We start from the raw sequence: 20,132 nt of genomic DNA on the forward strand, positions 1-20,132 counted from the left end.
TCCCCAACCGGACCAGATGCCTTCGTTGTGGATCCGAAACGTTAATGGACCTTCATGTTCTGGACTTTCATTTTACAAAGCACGCACAATCGCGACACACCTTCCAAGTGTGCATGCGTGGCGCTTTGGGCGCGTGGCATGCCCTTGGAAGGGCGCACAGACAATCCTCTTTTGCTTACAATAAAGCCCGATGTGGCCACATACACTACTATTCTTTTTGCTTGCTAATAAAGCCCGATGTGGCAGATTGTCTCGTTAGATACTTTGTCTCTACGCGACAAAGGGTGGTTATGTCGGAAACATGATTTTATTATGTGTCCTTTGATTTGTATATCCTTATAATCATTATTTGTATTCAATAAGATTGCTTGCTTCACCATTTATTGTTGGAATTAAACTTGTTATACTTCACCTGGTTGGAGCACCTTTACTGCCCAACTGTATGGAAGAGTTGAGAAACGGCTCAAACCACATTCCTTCCCTTGGAGAGGACTGGATAATGACTTGAGAAACGGCTCAACCCACATTCCTTCCCTTGGAGAGGCCTGGGTAACATCTCCTCTGAATGATAAGGGTTTGAGAATGACAAGGTCTTGCTCCCACATTATTCCCTCACATTCAGCACTGCCCCAGGATAGGATCACGGTGGGAGGCTGTTGAAGCCCACTTTTGTCCTTTGTCTCTTCACCTCTTCAGCGGAGACTTTTTCTATTATCCTGCCTATATAAAGACACACCCTTTGTGAGTTCCTTTAGAGGTTTTGGGACGCATGCTGTTCTTGTAGCTGTATGTACCAAAGCCTGTCCACAGCTGTGTGGTCGTTCAATAAACTGCTTGTTACTCCTTGAACTCAAGTTGTGGATCCAGGTTCGATTCCCAACACACACACACACACACACACACACACACACACACACACATATATATATATATACACACACACACACACACACACACACACACACACACACACACACACACACACACATACATGTACACACATATATAAACACGTACTCACACACACACATATATATATATATATATATATATATATACATACATACACACACACACACACACATATATATATATATATATGTGGCGGAGGTATATATTTATATATATATATACACACATACACAAACACACACACACACATACACACATGCACACACATACACATACACACATGTACACACACACACATATATGAACACATACTCACACACACACACACACACACACACACACACACACACACACACACACACACACACACACACACATACATACATATATATATATATATATATATATATATATATATATATATATATATATATATACACACATACACACACACGTACACACACACATATACACAAATACTCATAACACATATACTCGGTACAGTGCGTACCTCCGCCACATAATGCCTGATCCAGTGGAACGTAGCAAACCCCGAAACCCGGCGCTGTAACAGTATTTTGCCGCGCGTAAAATACTCACTTAAGGCATAAGCAAACAGTTACCTTCTTTGTAAACCTTACCCTTGTTGTCACCCTAACCAGCACGCTTCTTATTCCGGCTGGATTGTCCAACTTTTTGTCTTTTTTTAATCCTGATTTTTTTGATTCTCATCAACAGCTCTCCACGGCTGCAGCTCATCTGACTTCCCAAGGAGGTGGATCCCTACCTCGTGTTTGGGGGTAGTTTGTGTCTCCTAAGGGTATCTCTGGCCTCGAGCACACGATCCATGATGGACTACGAGGTTATCCACTTCACACTGCGCGTTATCACTTTCCTACTACAGATTGTTTGACTTCTAAAATGTTATCATCTTTTGAGCTATTTAGGCCAATAACTCTTATTGATACCAGCACCTTGCATCCAGGAGTATAAAATGAAGACACTGCTGCTTTGGCACAGAGATTACCTGCATATCAACTTGTGCTGCTCACTGGTTCACCTTGTCATGTTCCAATTTCAGGAAATAATTGTTTTTTTCTTTTTCTGTAAATACAATAATGTTGTGTTCCGATCTGTTTTTTTTGTCCTCGCTCTTCCACGACCCTTGACCATGCCTAAAGAAACGCTTATCTTCCCTTTGTATCACCTTCTACATCCTGTTCTCCAAGAGCTTTATCTTCAGCAATGTCATTGACTCGTAAATTGGGTACAGTACCGACACTCCTGAGGTAAAAGAAAAACTTGTTAATAGATAGGAAACAAATAAGGTTTTAAAATTAAGTGCACAACAATTGATGAACTAGTTTAGAATAAATAAATAAAATTCTCCCGGCGCAAATTATTATTTGGAGTGACTCATTGGATGACTAAAGCATGGTGAGCAGGATTCTAAATTGAGTGGGTAAGTGGTGGTGCACTTGTGTGCAGCCTGTGGCTGCTGGTTGCATCATTTTCTGGGGGCACGGTTGCCACTGATGCAATTTCTCTATTTAACCAGTAAGCTGGTACTCGTTTTGCTGACCGCGGAAGGATGACAGGCTGAGTCAACCCACGTGGTGTTAATTCAGCGGCATGACAGGGACTTGAGCTCAGGACCATAAGATATCATGCTGGCTGCATTAACCGTTAAGCCAACACCAGGCTTAGTGGGTAAGTGAATGGCATGATGACTTGTCTGCTTTACTTGTGTTGCTAGAAACGCGCACTCCTTTCGGGAACATGAGCAAATTGTCAGCTCCTGTGAGGGGCGTGGGGATTTTTTGTGTCCATGACCTGACGCTGGGTACTAATTCTACCAACATGTATGCAAAATTTGGTTGAGATCGGGCCAGACCTGTTTTTTTTTCCTATGATTTTCAGATGTACATACATGCATGCATACATACATACATACATACATGCAATTGCCTTATTTAATAAAGCACGATAACTAATGAGCGGCATTGGACAGGAGGCGGTGAAGTTGCTGAACATGATGCAAACACCAGGGGGCAAAGGTGGCGAACCATGTTCACGGCATGCACCGGAGAAGGTTCGTCAAATAGGCACGGATTTGGAAACGCTTGGAATCAAGGTGAGTAGCAGCATGGGGGCTAGAAAGTAAGTGCAAACCATAATATGGAGTTTAGCAATGCAACGACGCATGGTTTAATAATGGACGGGATGAGGTCGAGGAGGGGTATGATTGGGAATCTGTACGCAGGTTTCGGACTTGGACACACTCAATGTTATTCACGTGAGTGGAACAAAAGGCAAAGTGAGTTTCTTCAATTTCCTCTCTTGTCTATGACGATACGTTCTCTTTTTATTTATTGTAACCACTTTGTTTTTTTAACGTTTACATTGTTTTGTTTGTCATTTTATTGAATGGATTCCCAACTTTGTGTACTTCATATTTTAAATTGTCTGTAATATAGTCTTCTAAAGCCGATGAGTTTGTAGATTTGAGCATTTGTCAAAATGGATTTACAGAACATTACCTTGGGGTTTTTTTTCGATACGTTACCTTAACATTATTGCACATGTTACATTTAACTATATTTTCTCAGTTTGGGGGACGGGTGGGTGCTATGTCGGCAGCATTGTATTTTCCTTGATATCACTTCAATGCCCACCCCAAGTTACCCTGTGGACATTAAGACTTGAGAGTCACCCACAAAGTGCTGACTGGCATCTTGTGTAGGCCACACTGGCCGTCTCGACCTGACCAGGTGGAGCGGGCAGGTAGCCCCTCCCCCGAATTTCATTACCAATCTGGCTGGGTTTCATCAACAGTTCGAGAGTAACCTGGTAATTCTCCAGAGACAAGTTTGGAATGCAAATCCTCAATGCTGGATCTTGACATTAACACCCATATGTTGTGCACAAAATGGGGTGAAGGGGGAGGAGGGTTACAAATACGCTCGGAATGAAGTGCAATTGTTCAATACATTCCAACATGTATTTATTTTTCAAAATAGTGTCCCTGTCCCTGGACTTCAATGCACTTGCTCCATTTATCCTTAAAACTGTCCATGCCACCCGAACAAGCAAAGATGGAGTCATCAGGACTCAGGAGGAACCTGAATTGGTTTCGGGTTTCAGCCGCTACTCCTCAGCCCTCAAACCCATCCAGGTGCAGCCAAGTTGGTCTTACAGAAAACGTTCTGCAAGAATTCACTTCTCCTCAAGTGTAAACTACCATTCTGATGCTGTATCCTGGGAGGGCACCACATCTCGATGTTCTTTGGTTTTGTTGGATAGTAACTTCAAAGCTTCCTGTCCTATGTTCATTTAGTTAGTAGGTGTTAAACATCCTATGCTATAGTGTGGCATTGAGGGACAGTACCAAAGACAAATGCTTGCCTGAGGTTAATTGTAGAATGAGAGTGACCTGCAGTCGATCTTTACCTTTTTACTTTTGGAAAGCTGGATGTATGTCCTCCAATGTATGGGCCAAATGGTTTTCTCCTGTATCGAGTTTTCCTTGTATTTTCTGCAATTCCAAAGTTGATGAAGGCCGCCGCTGGCTGCAAGTGAACTTGGTTTTGGCCAAACGGAAGTTGCTGTCTGTCAATAAACCCTCATTAATATTGCTCTCTTTGTCCTTGTAGGGTTCCACCTGTGCATTTGTGGAGTCGATGCTTCGTCATCATGGTTTTCGTACCGGCTTGTATAGGTCGGTATTGCCAGATGTGCATTTCACATGTTGTTGAGCTGTTGCTAACCAGCTGCTTCCTCGAGTCTCCACAATCTTTACTTTTTTCCCCCTTCAGCCTCCCAACTGAAGCTAGTTTGGAAAAAAGAAATAGAAAATAAACTCTCAACTTCCTCCCCAACATTTTCATTTTTTTCTTTTTCCTGACTGACAGACCCTGACGAATTTTGCCAATGTTACGTCGACCAAACTCCTCTCATTGACGACGAATTATTGACTTTAAATGTTGGCCTCAATCCAGGACTTAAAGGTGGTGGGAAGGTAACGGCATTGATTGTGCCAGCACATCACAACGCGGTAGCATCAGCAAAAATGTGTCTCCATCTTGTGTCCAGCTCCCCTCATCTCATCTCCGTCACCGAGCGGATCAGGCTTGATGGGGACCCATTGACGCGACAACGCTTCGTGCAGTATTTCCATCACACACGAGACCTGCTTCAGGTACTGAGGTGTGTGTGTATCCTCGTGCTGTATATGTGTGTGCGTGGTGAACCCCACTGGTGTTGACTTGCCATTCTCTCTTTGGTCCCATGACATAGCATGCAAATATTCTCGTAGTAGAGGAAACGAAAGTGAAAAAGTGGCTAAGAAATTGATTTGAAAATCATTTCATGTTCGAGACAGGCATCTAGTGGGAAGAGTTAGGGAATGGGGTGGTGCATTGGGAAAGGGTGGATGCCAGCTGAGATTGTCCCGAAAAGGGTCATTTTAACCCCTTTTTTTGCTAAATCAGTATTTCCGAAGTGTTGAAAAAGAGAAGAGATGTTTGTAACAATATCCCATTTATTTGCCCAGACATTTTACTCTACATGGGGTTTTTATACATCATTTTGTTGCTGATGATATTGCCTACAAAATGCATCTCAGTATTTTTAAAATATATATATAATTTAGGGGTTACCATGGTTACAGTGGGGGTTCAAAGGTCAATCTATGGCAAAAATATATAATTTTGTCACACTTTCTAATAGATAGGCAAAATGCCATATAAAACTAAATTTACTGGTTCTAATTGCTTTTATTCATCAATCCTCACATAGAAGAGCAGTTTTTAGTGAGGGAAGATTTATGTAATACCCCTCTGTGGGCAATTAGTGAAGGGTGAAAATTAACCTTTTCTTCAAAAATACATAGAAATTGTGAAAAAAAAACCTCTGTTTTGTATTTACCGGTACATGGAATTGTTAAGTGTGATGTTATAGCATACAGTATGCATTAGAAAATGCCTCCAAACCACCATGGTCAAGATTCCTAGTATTGTTTGAGACTCCATCAAAGAAGAAGTCCTCAAGGCTGGTGAAACAGGAGCATCCCTAGTTGAAACATTTGTCTCCACTCGCCTTATTGAGAAGTCAACAGACTTTCATGCTACATTATCTAGGAACAAAACACCATCAATAAGCAGGATATACAAAGTAAGCATTCAACCAAGTGGAGCTGGCAAACAGAAAGAGATCAAAGCTGACAGGAATCTAATCCAAAGACTGTTTGTGGCAGCACAGGGAGGGAGAGATGTAGACCTGAATAACATCCTGAGGCATGAGCTTTCATCAGTCCCACGTGCACTAGCAGACACCAGTGGGAAACTCCATTCTACCGACAAGTCCCAGCTTCAGGAAATACTGACCAAGGACATAGAAGTGTCAAAAAACCTTCCCAAGAGTACAGCAAAAACCTGCTTGATCATTGACGGCCCTGCACTGATACAAGCAATTGGCAAGCCTGAGAAATCAGAGACTTTTGGAGATCTGAGCAATGTATTCTGTACCAGTGTCTAAAACCGCTTTGGTCCCATGTACTCCAGGGTTGATGTTGTGTTCGATCGGTATCAGGAGGTCTCCATCAAGTCTGGCACAAGGGAAAAAAGAGCCGACAAAACCCGCCCAATCAGACGTGTCATCAGTTCAAAGGACGTGAAGCTCCCCTCCAACTTCAACTCATTCCTCAGCCTCTCTGCCAACAAGGCTGACTTGGCAGCATTTATTTCCGGATCTCTCATAGAGATGGCGGAGAAGGAGCTACAGCCAACATATGAATTGGTTGTTGCCGGCGGGTTTGAGGATTTGATGAGGGTCTGGATTTCTACCGGCAGGAGCACCAACTCCATGAACGCAAACCATGAAGAGGCGGACACCAGGATCATCCTGCATGCCAGGGATGCGACACCACAGGGCTCCCAGAGATGTCCTCCAATGCCGAGACACAGATGTCCTGGTTGTGGCACTGGGCCTGCGAGATCACCTATCTCCAGAGGTGTGGTTCAGTTCAGGATTGAAATCCAAACGTCCCTTCATCCCCATCCATCAGATCTCACTACCAGAAGACCAAATTCAGACAATTATTGCATTCCATGCACTAACAGGTTGTGACACAGTCAGCCAGTTCGCCGCCGGGTATAGGGAAGAAGACTGCGTTGAAAGTGTTCACTGAAGAGTCAGCATGCCTCCAGAAGATGGGGTCTAAAAACGTCAGTGACCAATTGATCCAAGACGCTGAGAAGTTTGTGTGCAAACTGTACCTAAAAACCACCCCTCTTACGGCAATTGATCAAGTTCGCCAAGAAATGTTCCTTCAAGGAAAGCGTTCGCTTGATGCTCTTCCCCGCTCCAAGGATGCACTGGACATGCATATTCGTCGAGCAAACTACCAATGCCTTGTCTGGAAGGAGTCACTAAGCCCAGTGCAAGATCTGCCTGATCCAACAACCAGTGGATGGAAGAATGATAGTAGTGGAAACCTCGTTCCCAATTTGATGACCCTGAGCCCTCTTCCAAAAGCTTGCAAGGAGCTTGTGAGCTGCTTTTGCACATCTGGTTGTGGAAAAAGATGCGGCTGTATCCATGCAGGACAAAAGACCTGCATTAGAGCTTGCACTTGTAGGGGATCATGCACCAATTCACAGGATGATGATGAAGATGTGTAGGTAGTCGGAGCCCCGGTTCAAACTATGTTATCCGTAGGTTGTTGGCAAACAGAATAAAGTCTCAAACAATACTAGGAATCTTGACCATGGTGGTTTGGAGACATTTTCCAATGCATACTGTATGCTATAACATCACACTTAACAATTCCATGTACCGGTAAATACAAAACAGAGGTTTTTTTTTCACAATTTCTATGTATTTTTGAAGAAAAGGTTAATTTTCACCCTTCACTAATTGCCCACAGAGGGGTATTACATCAATCTTCCCTCACTAAAAACTGCTCTTCTATGTGAGGATTGATACATAAAAGCAATTAGAACCAGTAAATTTAGTTTTATATGGCATTTTGCCTATCTATTAGAAAGTGTGAGGAAATTATATATTTTTGCCATAGGTTGACCTTTGACCCCCACTGTAACCATGGTAACCCCTAAATTATATATATATTTTAAAAATACTGAGATGCATTTTGTAGGCAATATCATCAGCAACAAAATGATGTATAAAAACCCCATGTAGAGTAAAATGTCTGGGCAAATAAATGGGATATTGTTACAAACATCTCTTCTCTTTTTCAACACTTCGGAAATACTGATTTAGCAAAAAAAGGGGTTAAAATGACCCTTTTCGTGGCAATCCCAGCTGGCATCCACCCTTTTCCAATGCACCACCCCATTCCCTACCTGCTTCCAGTGGATGCCTGTCTCTAACATGAAATGATTTTCAAAATGAATTTTTCAGGCTCATTTCCTCTACTATAGGCCTATAACGTCTTGGTGACCCGCAGTTAGTTGTTGGCATGCCATTTACGATTGGGGCGAATACGATCAGAGTATCTTGGGAGCCTATTTGATGGGGGAAGGATCCCATGCTGCCTTGGACAACGAACTTGATGCATTAATAAACTGCTTTACTCATGATGGAAACTTTGATGGGATGCTTATCAAATTTCTTCAATGAGGTGTACTTTCAGAGAGAAGATACCAATATTTAAGTAGCCTTGCTTATTTATTGTCTGACAGGATGTCCGACCGTCAGGTCTGGGTTTGATTCCCGACCTGACTATAAACTGCCTGAATGGTGTTTAGCAGGTAGGGCGTTGCATCACAAAGTGGGCGTTAAGCTGAGTGTCCTGTCTGCTGGCATTAGTCGGTGGACGTTAAAGATTCCACTTCCTTCCCAAACAGTAGGTGTGTTATCGCCGGCACCCTGAGCAAATTACGACTACCTGCTCTAACCCACAGGGGCACTGCATCAGCTGCACAGCTGAGCACCCCCAGCACCGACGTGCTCTACACGCTTGGAACACAACCTTATTTATTTGTTTCAGGCATGCATACAATAATCACCTTCAAATGTTATGGTATGTTGTAACCTATGAATACTTGATAAATAAATCAACCTTGAGCTTAAAAAAAAAAAAAAGTATGAAAAATCGTCAAAGGGAAAAACTTAGCTTTGCATCACTTCTTGTTTTGTAGATTCTCTATACTACCAAATAAAGTTTGATTTATACCACCAACAATAGTGCAGTAAAACCCTCAAGAAAGCAAACTCACCCACCTGTGTGTACTGTCTCAGGTTACACAGGCCTGTGCAGTCCCGCACATTGTTATTGCGACACATTCATTCAAATCTTTCATGTGCAACAGGCCCATCTGTCATGATTGCCGCAATAACCTGGGGGGAAGGGGGGGGGAAGGGGGGGGGGGGTTAGTTTTTGGCTTTGTATATCATTTGTGATAAACTCCAATAATTTTCGTAGTGAAGTGCTCTGCTCTTGAAGTCTCGGTACTTTGTTAGGACATTTCATGCTGTAACATGTCAATCTCTACGAAAGTGGAGCAGAAAATTTCTCGAAATGTAGAAAATGTCACGCCGATGATTGGACGTTTTCACATTGAGCACATTCCTACAAATCTTGTGTGTGTGTGTGTACGTGTGTGTGTACGTGTGTGTACGTTTTTTTTTTTTTGTCTATTAATCATGCAGTCTATTAATTAATTACTTATTATGTACTATGGAAATGTACCTTTTAACTATTTAGACTGCTGAGACCCCTTCGACCTTTGAAGACTTTTTAAGACCCCCAAAAGTCTCTGAGGACCCAAAGGACCCAGTAGACCCAAAAGTACCCGAGGATCCAAAGGACCAAAAAGTCCCTGAGGACCCATAAGACTCCGGGGACCCAAAAGCCCAGAGTGCATCAGGACGTTTAATCCAGCAAGGCCGTGTATCTCCAGTCCAGTCCTGTGTTGTCTGCAAGTGTGGGTGGGATTTGTGTGTGACTGCTCTTCAACGAGCCTCAGGCCCTGTCAACAAAATAGGGCTCGTGACTGAGCTTGTATCGAAATCACGTGCAGAAGAAACAGAATACGAGACATCACTATACTTTTACATCATTTGAGACAAAAGCCACATTCAAATAGTATATGGGTATATTTAACTTGGGTTCCTCACATCTGGGATTCAGTTGGGACAAACAAACCGGTAATTTTTGTGTGGTGCATGATCTTTGCCATGCCAGTGCTTGCATCAATAATGGAAGCGTTTCGTGGGTGAAACGTTTTGCGGTTTATGTAAATCTCAGACTTAAAGAGGCATTTTACACAAAATTGACACTCAGAATGCATCCTGTAGATATTCAAGAAATACTCAAGATAATTGATTGTCCATGTTTTAAAATGCACAAACTTGACATCCACTGGCTATTCAATAACAATGAATATTAGGAATTATGATGGAAAGGGATCACAACCCAAGTTACATATCTACAGGAGTACACATTCTATCAAACCCTTCTTGCATTATCATTGAACATCTGGATTGCATCTGAAACGACAGCATTGGGGTGGGTGTGGGTGGGAGAGGTGGTGGAAGTGGAGCATGAATGTGTGAATTTCTGAATGATTGATACTGAAGCACGCGGTACTACGCGCGTGACTTTCTACCAAGGAGGAAGCGGACAACGCGGTGAGTTTATAGTTCTTTATTCCAAAGAGGTCACTGCAGCACTGGCGCGCTCCGGGCTGCGCGCCCGGTGTATATCCTGAGGCCACGCCTACCCCTCGGGCGTGGCCGCCGCCCACTTGGTGCGCGGAATGATGTCACCACGCCAGTGGGCTTTCGTGTCCGCCACACGCGCCCCCCCAGAATTCCCGCGCACCTGGAGGGCCAGTTTGCGGGGCAAACGGATGACCCGGCCGAAGCGCCCTCTGGCGACCGGCGGCGTCCGGGGTGCAGGGATGCCAGGTGGGATGCCCCCGGCTGTACCCGGGATGGGTGCCAGACCGGGGGGCGGAGTGCCTGCGGGGCTGGGCAGTGCCGGGGGTCCGCCCGCAGGGGGGCGGCCCCGACGCGGGGGCCGAGCCACCGGCGGTGGGTGGTCCACGTCGAGGTGGGCCGGCTTGAGGCGGTCTATGGAGACCTGGTCAGGAGTGCCGCCGATGTCCAGGGTGAAATGTTTCACCCCGGTCTCCAGCACGCGGAAAGGCCCGTCGTACGGGGGCCGGAGTGGTGTCCGGTGGGCGTCGTGCCGGACGAAGACGTACTCCGCGGTGCGAAGCTCCGGGGCGACGTGTGTAGGAGGGTGCCCGTGGTGCGCCGTCGGCACCGGGGCGAACCTCCGGGCGGTCTCCTGCAGCGCAGAACGCTCCTGCGCCACGGACCAAGGTGCCGTGGGGTCGGGGAGGAACTCACCCGGCACCCGCAGCGGTTGTCCAAAGACCAACTCCACCGTGGATGCGCACAGGTCCTCCTTGGGCACCGTCCGGAGGCCCAGCAGGACCCCGGGGAGCCTATCGACCCAGCCGCCGTCGCGGAGGGTGGCCCGGAGCGCGGCCTTCAACGAGTGGTGGAATCGCTCTCACAGGCCATTGGCCTGGGGGTGGTAGACCGTGGTTCAGTGCAGGTGGACCCCGAGCCCCCGCGCGACCGCGGCCCAGAGCTCCGAGGTGAACTGGGGGCCGCGGTCGGACGAGATGTCCGAGGGGGCGCCGAACCGGGCGACCCAGGTGGCGATGAACGCCTGTGCGACGTCTGCCGCCGTCGTTGCCGCCAAAAGCACGGCCTCCGGCCACCGGGTGGTGCGGTCCACCATGGTGAGGACATGGGTGAAACCCCGCGAGGGGGGCAGAGGTCCCACCAGGTCCACGTGAACGTGGTCGAACCGACGTTCCGGCACCGTAAACGGGGCCAAGGGGGCCTGGGTGTGTCGGTGCACCTTTGCGCGCTGGCACGCGAGGCACGTCCTGGCCCAGCCGCGGACGGCCTTCCGGAGGCCATGCCAGACAAACTTGTCGGCGACCAACCGCTGGGAGGCCCTCGTGCCCAGGTGGGACAGGCCGTGGATGGCGTCAAAAACCTGGTGCTGCCAGCCTGCGGGCACGATGGGGTGAGGCCGCCCGAGGGAGACGTCGCAAACGAGGGCTGTGCCCGCGCCGTTGAAGGGCACCTTGGTGACGCGGAGGCCCGTGACGTCGGTCCGCAGGGCCTGGACCCCGGGATCGGCGGCCTGGTCCGCTGCCATCCGGGCATAGTCGATGCCAAGGTGGACTGCATGGGCAACGGCCCGGGAAAGGCAATCGGCCACCGGGTTGTCCTTTCCCGCGACGTGCCGGATGTCCGTCTTGTACTCGGACACGGCCGCGAGGTGACGCTGTTGTCGGGCCGACCACGGCTCGTCGACCTTGCCCATCGCAAAAATTAGCGGCTTGTGGTCGACGAAGGCCGTGAACGCACGGCCCTCGAGCAGATGGCGGAAGGGCCTGACCGCCAGGTGAAGCCCAAGCAACTCGCGGTCGAAGGTGCTGTAACGGCGTTCGGGCGGGCGGAGCTGCCGGCTGAAGAACGCCAGCGGTTGCCAAGCTCCATCTACCCATTGCTCGTACACCGCGCCCACCGCGTAGTCCGAGGCGTCGGAGGTGAGGGCGATCGGTGCATCGAGCGCCGGGTGCGCGAGCATGGTGGCGTTGGCCAAGGCGAGCTTCGTGCCCGAGAACGCCGTGTCCATCTGCTCGGTCCAGGTAACGTCACCTTTGCCCGGCTTCCCTCGCAGGGCCTCGTGTAAGGGGCGCAGGAGCCGGGCGATGCGGGGCAGGAACCGATGGTAAAAGTTTACCATGCCCAGGAACTCCTGGAGCCCCTTGATCGTGGCGGGGCGCAGAAACCCCTTCACCGCCTCCACCTTGGCCGGTAGGGGGACGGCCCCGTGCCTGGTGACGCGGTGCCCCAAAAAGTCGATTTCAGCAACACCGAACCGGCACTTGGCGAGGTTCACGATCAGGCCGTGCTGGCCCAGACGTTCGAAGAGCATGCGGAGGTGACGAAGGTGCTCTTCGCGGGACGCGCTGGCGACGAGGATGTCGTCCAGGTAGACGTACAAAAAATCCAAGCCGCGCAAGACGCTGTCCATGAGACGCTGGAACGCCTGAGCCGCATTTTTCAAACTGAAGGGCATCCGAAGGAATTCGAAAAGCCCGAATGGCATGATGACAGCCGTCTTCGGGATGTCCTCCGGCCTGACAGGGACCTGATGGTAGCCGCGCACGAGGTCCACCTTTGAAAAGAAGGACATATTCGCCAAGCGGGCAGAAAAGTCCTGAATGTGGGGGACGGGGTAGCGGTCGGGGGTGGTGGCGTCGTTGAGGCGCCAGTAGTCCCCGCACGGTCGCCATCCCCCGCCGGGCTTGGGCACGATGTGGAGCGGGGACGCCCACGTGCTCTCGGAGCGCCGCACGATGCCGAGCCGCTCCAGCGTAGCGAACTCCGCTTTCGCTACCGCGAGCTTCGTCGACTCGGGGCGGCGTGCCCGGGCATAGACCGGTGGCCCGGTGGTGGGGATGTGGTGTTCCACCCCGTGCTTGACGGTCCCCGCCGAGAAGGTCGGCCGCGTGAGGGCCGGGAAACCCGCGAGGAGGGGGGCGAATTCGTCCGCTGCCGGAAGCGTACAGATGAACCTGGCCGGAACGGAACCGCTCAGCAAGCCGCTCGGCGAGCCGCTCGATGAGCCGCTCTGTGAGCTGCTCAAAGAGCCGGGCAGCGCACACGCGAGCGAGCTGAACGTCTCAGCCTGGACAAGCCTTCTGCGCTTTACATCGACCAGTAATCCATTAGCACATAAGAAGTCCGCGCCGAGCAGTGCCATGGGCACGTCGGCCAAAACGAACGACCAACGGAAAACCTGACCTCCGAACTGCAGTACGTGCGTATAGACGTACCATTGGCCGCAAGCAGCGCAGGGCCCCGGCCCACGGTGTGCTTGTCGGACGTACCGGCAGGAACGACACTCACCTGCGCTCCCGTATCGCACAGGTAATGGCGCCCGGACAAGGTGTCCGTTATGTACAGCAGGCTGTTGGAATTGCCGACGCTCACCGTTGCCACCGAGCGCCGGCTCGCCCGTTTCCCGACCCGCCGAATGAGCACGGCGTGCGACACTGCCGAGCCTCGTGGCCGAACTTGGTGTGGAAGGAACACCAGGCGGGCAGCTGCGGCGTCGGAGGCCGCGGTTTTCTTCGCGGTGGCGGCGGTGGTGGTGGTGGTGGTGGGCGGGGCGTGACGGCGGACACGAGGTGCGGTGCATCGGGGAAAGCTTCGGGAGCCTCGGGAGCGGCGACCGCGCCGACTCGCCTGCGTGTCCAAAGCCGCGTAGTATTTGTCGGCCTCAGCAGCGAGCGCATGGGGTTCCGTTAACGCGGAACCAGCCAAAGCGAGGCGGACTCGTGCTGGCAGCTGGGGTCGAAACACCGCCCGGAATAGAGCGTTCGGGGTTTCGTCGCCCATGAGCGCCAGCATATGGTCCATACGGACCGACGGTCGCGTGTCCCTGATCTCGGGGAGGTCCAAGAGGCGATCGGCCCGTGCGTCCACCGTAAGGCCGAAAGTGGCGAGGAGGAGACGCTTGACCGCCTCGTACTTGCCGTCGGCAGTTGGATTCCTTAGGACCGATACGACGCGGGTGGCCGTGCCGGGCCCGAGGGCGGAGACCACGTGGCAGTACATGGTCTCGTCCACCGTGATGCCTCGAAGTCGGAACTGGGCTTCCGCCTGCAGGAACCAAACTTCGGCTTGTGATTCCCAGAATTCGGGGAGCTTGATGGAGACCGCGTTGGTAGCCATTGTTGCGGCGGTTTCGGGGAGTCAGCGACGGCTGACTCGAATGTTGGAGGTCACCAATGAAGCACGCGGTACTACGCGCGTGACTTGCTACCAAGGAGGAAGCGGACAACGCAGTGAGTTTATAGTTCTTTATTCCAAAGAGGTCACTGTAGCACTGGCGCGCTCCGGGCTGCGCGCCCGGTGTATATCCTGAGGCCACGCCTATCCCTCGGGCATGGCCGCCGCCCACTTGGTGCGTGGAATGATGTCACCACGCCAGTGGGCTTTCGTGTCCGCCACAATACTAAAACAACTACAACGCACTCAGTGGAGCATATACCTCCACCAGGCTGAACAGTTTACGTTTTGGATCCCACTGATAGGCCGGATCTGTATCCGGACCTGAACCAAAATATAATCGGCTTGTTTATGCCACCTGCACAATTCATCCACCAAGTTTTGTCATAATCTGTCCACAACTTTTTGAGATATCGTGCTATATATTGTTTTTGGTCCTCTCAATGGTGAAGAATCACTTTTTAAAAAAAATCTGGATCTTCGCCAAAATCGAATCAAGTCATACTTGTCACACCCATCCTGTCCATTGAGTTTCGTCTGAATCCATCCATAACTTTTTGAGATATCCTACTCAGACAGTTAGACAGACAGAGTGAAAGCGCATCTGTCAACCATCCGTGGCAGAGGTAGAAATTAAAAATATATATTGTATCTGGATCTTCACCAAAATCGAATCAATTTGTCCTTTTTAGACACCCAAACTGTCCACCAATTTTTGTCCGAATCAGTCCATAGCTTTGAGGTATTTTGCTATATATTGTTTTTGGCCATATCTCAATGGCGAAGAATCACTTAAAATTTTTTATCGGATCCGGAACTTCACCAAAATTTAATCTTTTATTCCTTGTAGTTATCACACACCCAACATGTGGACCAAATTTCGTCTGTATCGGTCCACAACCTTTTGAGATATCCTGTTCACAGACAGGACTGACAACATAACGGTCTCCATCCACCCTTGGTGGCGGAGATAATTACGGAGTGGATGTGATGGCTCTTGCGTCATCTTGTGAACTTTCAGTACAACATTTTTCTCATACAAAGTTCAAATTGAGGGGATGTTTGTCAGAATTGCTCATTTTTCAATCTTCCTGGGTTTTTTCAGTTTCTTTACATTTTCTTTTGGCAAATTACCAAAGTACAAATCAAACAAAGTGAGAATATTTTCGATCAGAGACCGATTAAAAAAGAAAAGAACTGGTATACCATTGTCAACATGAAATTCTTTTAATTTCCTTAGTTCATTATTTGGTTTGCTTTCACGTCCAGCACTTTAGAACCCCTTTTCCCTTTCAATTTGGCATCGAGTACTATGCTCAAATTCTTGTATTCAGAAACTTGTTCTATAGTATGATCATGGATCATGCTTTCCTGCCAAGCGGCAAAAACAAATAATCTCCTTTGCCTTATTGTCCCCCGTCGCACAGCGGAGCGAAAGGGGGACTATGGTTTTCCCCTCCGTCCGTGTGTCCGTCCGTCCGTCCGTGTGTGCGGGCGTGCTTGCGTGCGTGCGTGCGTGCATGCGTGCATAAGCGAAGGACCGCATTCGAATTTGTTGTGTGGGTGCAACCCAAGTCAAAATCCAAGATGGCCGCCGCCATGTATGTCTGATGCCATGTATGTCTGAACCTTGTGAGATGAATATCTTGAAAAATAAGCGAAGTACCAACTTATAATCTGGTGTGTGGGTGTATCTCGGCATAAGGAAGAACGCCATTGGAAATTGGGTCGCCACATCAAAATCCAAGATGGCCGCCACCATATATATTGTTACTGATCGCGGATTAAGATGTTATTTACCGAGCGGTGGTATTGCCGCGACCGTTACAGGATCCCTGACTCACCCGATTCACCCAGGACTTTGGCCGTATCGCACCGCAGCTGCCCAATCTGGGAAAAAGACGAAAACGACGAAATGCAAGAGGAAAAGGAATAAAACGAGAAGACGGACAGAAGAGTAATTGGATTTATTATTTACACACGCAAAAAGGAGCAATCAAGGTTTATTTACAACACATAAGACGCAGGTGACACAGTGCAAATACTAGCTTATAGTTATACAGACTTAACTTATTCCCAGGACAGAACAAACAAAGACACTGACTCACGCGGGGAATGACAGGAATGGCAGGAGGTGGATGGCTGGAGGTGAATGCTTGGTGGAGCCTTGGTGGAGGTGAACGCTTGGTGGAGCCAACGCGGAGCCTGGGTGGAGGCTTGGTGGAGGTGAACGCTTGGTGGAGCCAACGCGGAGCTTGGGGGGTTGGTGTGACGGGTTCTCTCTCCTTCCCTCACAAGCTTCAGGACTCTCTCTCTCTCTTCCTTAGTCCCACCCAGTCCAACAACTTCCTCTCTTGCTTAGTCCCACCCAGTCCAACAACTTCCTCTCTTGCTTAGTCCAACTCAAGGCCTTCCTGTCTTCTGATCTCCTCCCTCCTCGACTCCTCACCGCAACCAACGCAACCACTGACCGCCACCACTGACTCCTCACCGCAACCAACTGACCACCGACTCCACTGACTGACTCTTCACGACTCTCTCTTGACGACCAACTCTTTGTGACCAACTCAAAGTGCATCTCCTCTGGGAACACCCCCCGCCGTGGGTTATATAGGCCCCGCCCCTCAACCTTTGCGAACCTCCCCCAAACGTTCTCTCCCCGCCCTCTCAAGCCAAACCCCTTGTTCATGGTTGGTCGAGTGGGGCCGGCTCACTCCTCCCCTCTCTGACGAGGTGGGGACCCGCCTTCCTTCCCCCAACCCTGCCTCGTGGTCAATGGCGGATGAAGGGAAAACCGCCCAACATGCAGTTGGCAATGCGAATTGCAATTGACGGAAAGGGGGGAATGGAAGTGTTGGGAGTGGGAATGAAGGGAATCTATCTCTTTCACTGGTGCAATGGAGTATTTCAATTAATGGAAGACACAGCCTTACACTAATCTATCTATAATTCCAGTAATCTCTGTGTGTATGTGTGTGTGTATGTGTGTGTGTATGTGTGTGTGTATGTGTGTGTGTATGTGTGTGTGTCTGTGTGTGTGTCTGTGTGTTTGTCTGTGACCGCTGTTTCTCGACAACCACGGGTCCGATATACTTGAAACTTGCCAGGTATATTGCTGGGGACCCGAGGATGTGCCTTTTCAAGGTTTGAAATTAATCGGACAAGTGGTTCCCAAGGTATGGTCACCGTACTCGCAAGCCGTTCGCTTTGGCTTTGCGAATGGACCAAACCATTTCATGTAAATAGAGGGGGGGGGGGGGTTCTACCGTACTCGCAAGCCGTTCGCTTTGGCTTTGCGAATGGACCAAACCATTTCATGTAAATAGAGGGGGGGGGGGGTTCTGTGGTCGTTACTGCCACGTGGTTTCAAAGTTTTTTTTTGTTGTTGTTGTTTGCACGCATGTTTTTTTGCACCCACGTACGGGCACGCCCTAGTACACATAATAAGGATATAACTGTCAAAAAAGATATATCGTGTCCTGCATGTATGTTTTATGGACTAACTACGGGAACGCCCTTTGACCTTTATACAACCACAAACGGAGGGAGGAGGGGTGATATTTTACAACAACCTTTTACAACAACATTTTACCACAACAATAAAATAAAAAAACATTCTCATATCCACAACACTGCACCCTCCTCCCCTTAGGCACGTCCCGGGCCTATAACTTTTACCTTAGTGTGGCACGTAGGTGTAGTTCCCTCTACTTTTAACCTGACCCTGAGTGCGACAGTTTTAAAACATAAATAAATGTGTCCCGCTGCTCCATTGCACCCTGCCTAACAGACTTACGCCCACAGTTAACCGAATTGCGGAATGGTCTTCAAACTATACACTGACGGTGGGAAGCATTATTTACAATGACGCTATTTTTATTTACAAAACTAACCCAGGACCTGTGATTGTTCTTTCTGGGGGGGAGACAGTCTGCTCTGCATCGACGCACCATTAAAGCGCCCAAAAACGCACCAATACACACCCAAGCACCAATCGGTGCAGTCACCATAGTTCATCAGTGTTCCATAAAAATAAAATCAACAACCCCTAACCCTGCAGGTGATCTCTTGCTCTTCGGCTCCCTCTGCTAGTTATTATTATTTTCCTGGTGTTGTCATCTTCCCTTGCTGGCGGCCTATTTGCAATAAAAGAATGCACCTAACGTGTCCGTTTTTATTTTATTTATGGCCCACAGGGGTCGACTACGTGTGGTTCACCTGTGGGGCATCGGTGCCCTGTGGCCAAGGTCCGCCAGCAAGATTTCGGGCCCTCATGGCCGGTTCCAGCAGAGGGGCCATGCCCCAACCCATGGGGTCCATAAGTGGTGCTCGGCCACAGGCATGTGGTCCATAATGTGGTGCATCGATGCAGACAGCTGGTTCTGGGAATTTCGGGCACACAATGGCCGACCCACGCACGCTCCCCTCGGCACCCAATGGCGCACAGGTCATGTGGGAGACAAAAGGGGAAAGACAATTGAGCGAGGGGTAAGGTCACAAGGGTACACATCAATAAGGCAATGCGAGGCGAAATGCGTACGGAGGGCGAAGTGAGAAAGCTCGTCCCTACCGTACGTCACCCCCCTGTCACCTACCCTACCCTTGCCCTTACCCCATATGTACAAAAATCTACACATTTACAAATTCGTCACTACTGTCACGTCTTCCCCATATTTCCCCTATACCAAATTCGTCTCCACAATCCCTCTACTTCAAAATTTGCCATCACCAATTCATCATCAATCCTCATAAGGAGGGAGAGATGGAACATCAAAGCACAATGTCACACCCACGTCATGATGTGTCTCACAATCCAAACATTTGCACAGTAAAAATAATTAAACATGGCATGGTGCGGAGTACCTGTCACCTCAGGTGAGTGGATGCAGATGGTGCGAGGAGACTTCATCCTAACTACTTTCTAAATGACATTAACACACTTTACACTACCCGGGGTCTTTCCCTGCCAATCCATTGGCCAACTTACACTATGGGTTCTAAAAACCAATTCCCATTGACCAAACTGTGGTGCTTCTCAATTTGGGGTCTCACTCCCCCGATTCATCTCCCGGTGCCTCGCACAATTTCTGGGCCGCGACGTGTAGCTCTCCCAGCAGGTCTACCCACCTGCACACCTCCACCACTGCAGTTGCCACCCGAGCTTACCTAGCTCCTCACCCTAACCTAACTAACTGGGGAAGGCCCTCTCCTGGCTCTGTCACCCCTTGGTGCCCTCTGGCACTGGGCTACCCGGGTCCGTCCTCCGGATCCTCGGGCCCCATCCACAACTACCGGCTCCCAGAGCCCACCTGCGGCCTCACCTGGCCGACATCCTCACAGTGGTGGAGTGCCCAAACCAACTA

The 20,132-nt window shown here is 49.2% G+C and overlaps 1 protein-coding gene across 6 annotated transcripts in view; it reads left to right on the forward strand.

Moving 5' to 3' along the window:
• Positions 1 to 753: 753 nt before the first annotated feature.
• LOC144892637 (folylpolyglutamate synthase, mitochondrial-like) overlaps positions 754 to 20,132 on the forward strand; it is a 67,426-nt gene continuing 48,047 nt past the window's right edge. For 5 of the 6 annotated variants that reach the window (XR_013623841.1, XM_078780326.1, XM_078780330.1 and 2 more), the window contains exons 1-6: positions 754 to 867; positions 1,651 to 1,774; positions 2,924 to 3,046; positions 3,176 to 3,229; positions 4,566 to 4,630; positions 5,005 to 5,110. Coding sequence is in view for 5 of the 6 variants with exons in the window: in XM_078780326.1 (XP_078636452.1) it covers positions 1,760 to 1,774; positions 2,924 to 3,046; positions 3,176 to 3,229; positions 4,566 to 4,630; positions 5,005 to 5,110 (363 nt within the window). In the remaining variant the exon portion in view is untranslated. Of the gene's footprint in view, positions 868 to 1,650; positions 1,775 to 2,923; positions 3,047 to 3,175; positions 3,230 to 4,565; positions 4,647 to 4,910; positions 5,111 to 20,132 lie in introns of all 6 variants that reach the window. The other variant, XM_078780327.1, reaches the window with a different exon arrangement.

This window comes from Myxine glutinosa, chromosome 6, assembly GCF_964187855.1.
Source record: "Myxine glutinosa chromosome 6, kmMyxGlut1.1, whole genome shotgun sequence".
Taxonomy (NCBI): Eukaryota; Metazoa; Chordata; class Myxini; order Myxiniformes; family Myxinidae; genus Myxine; species Myxine glutinosa.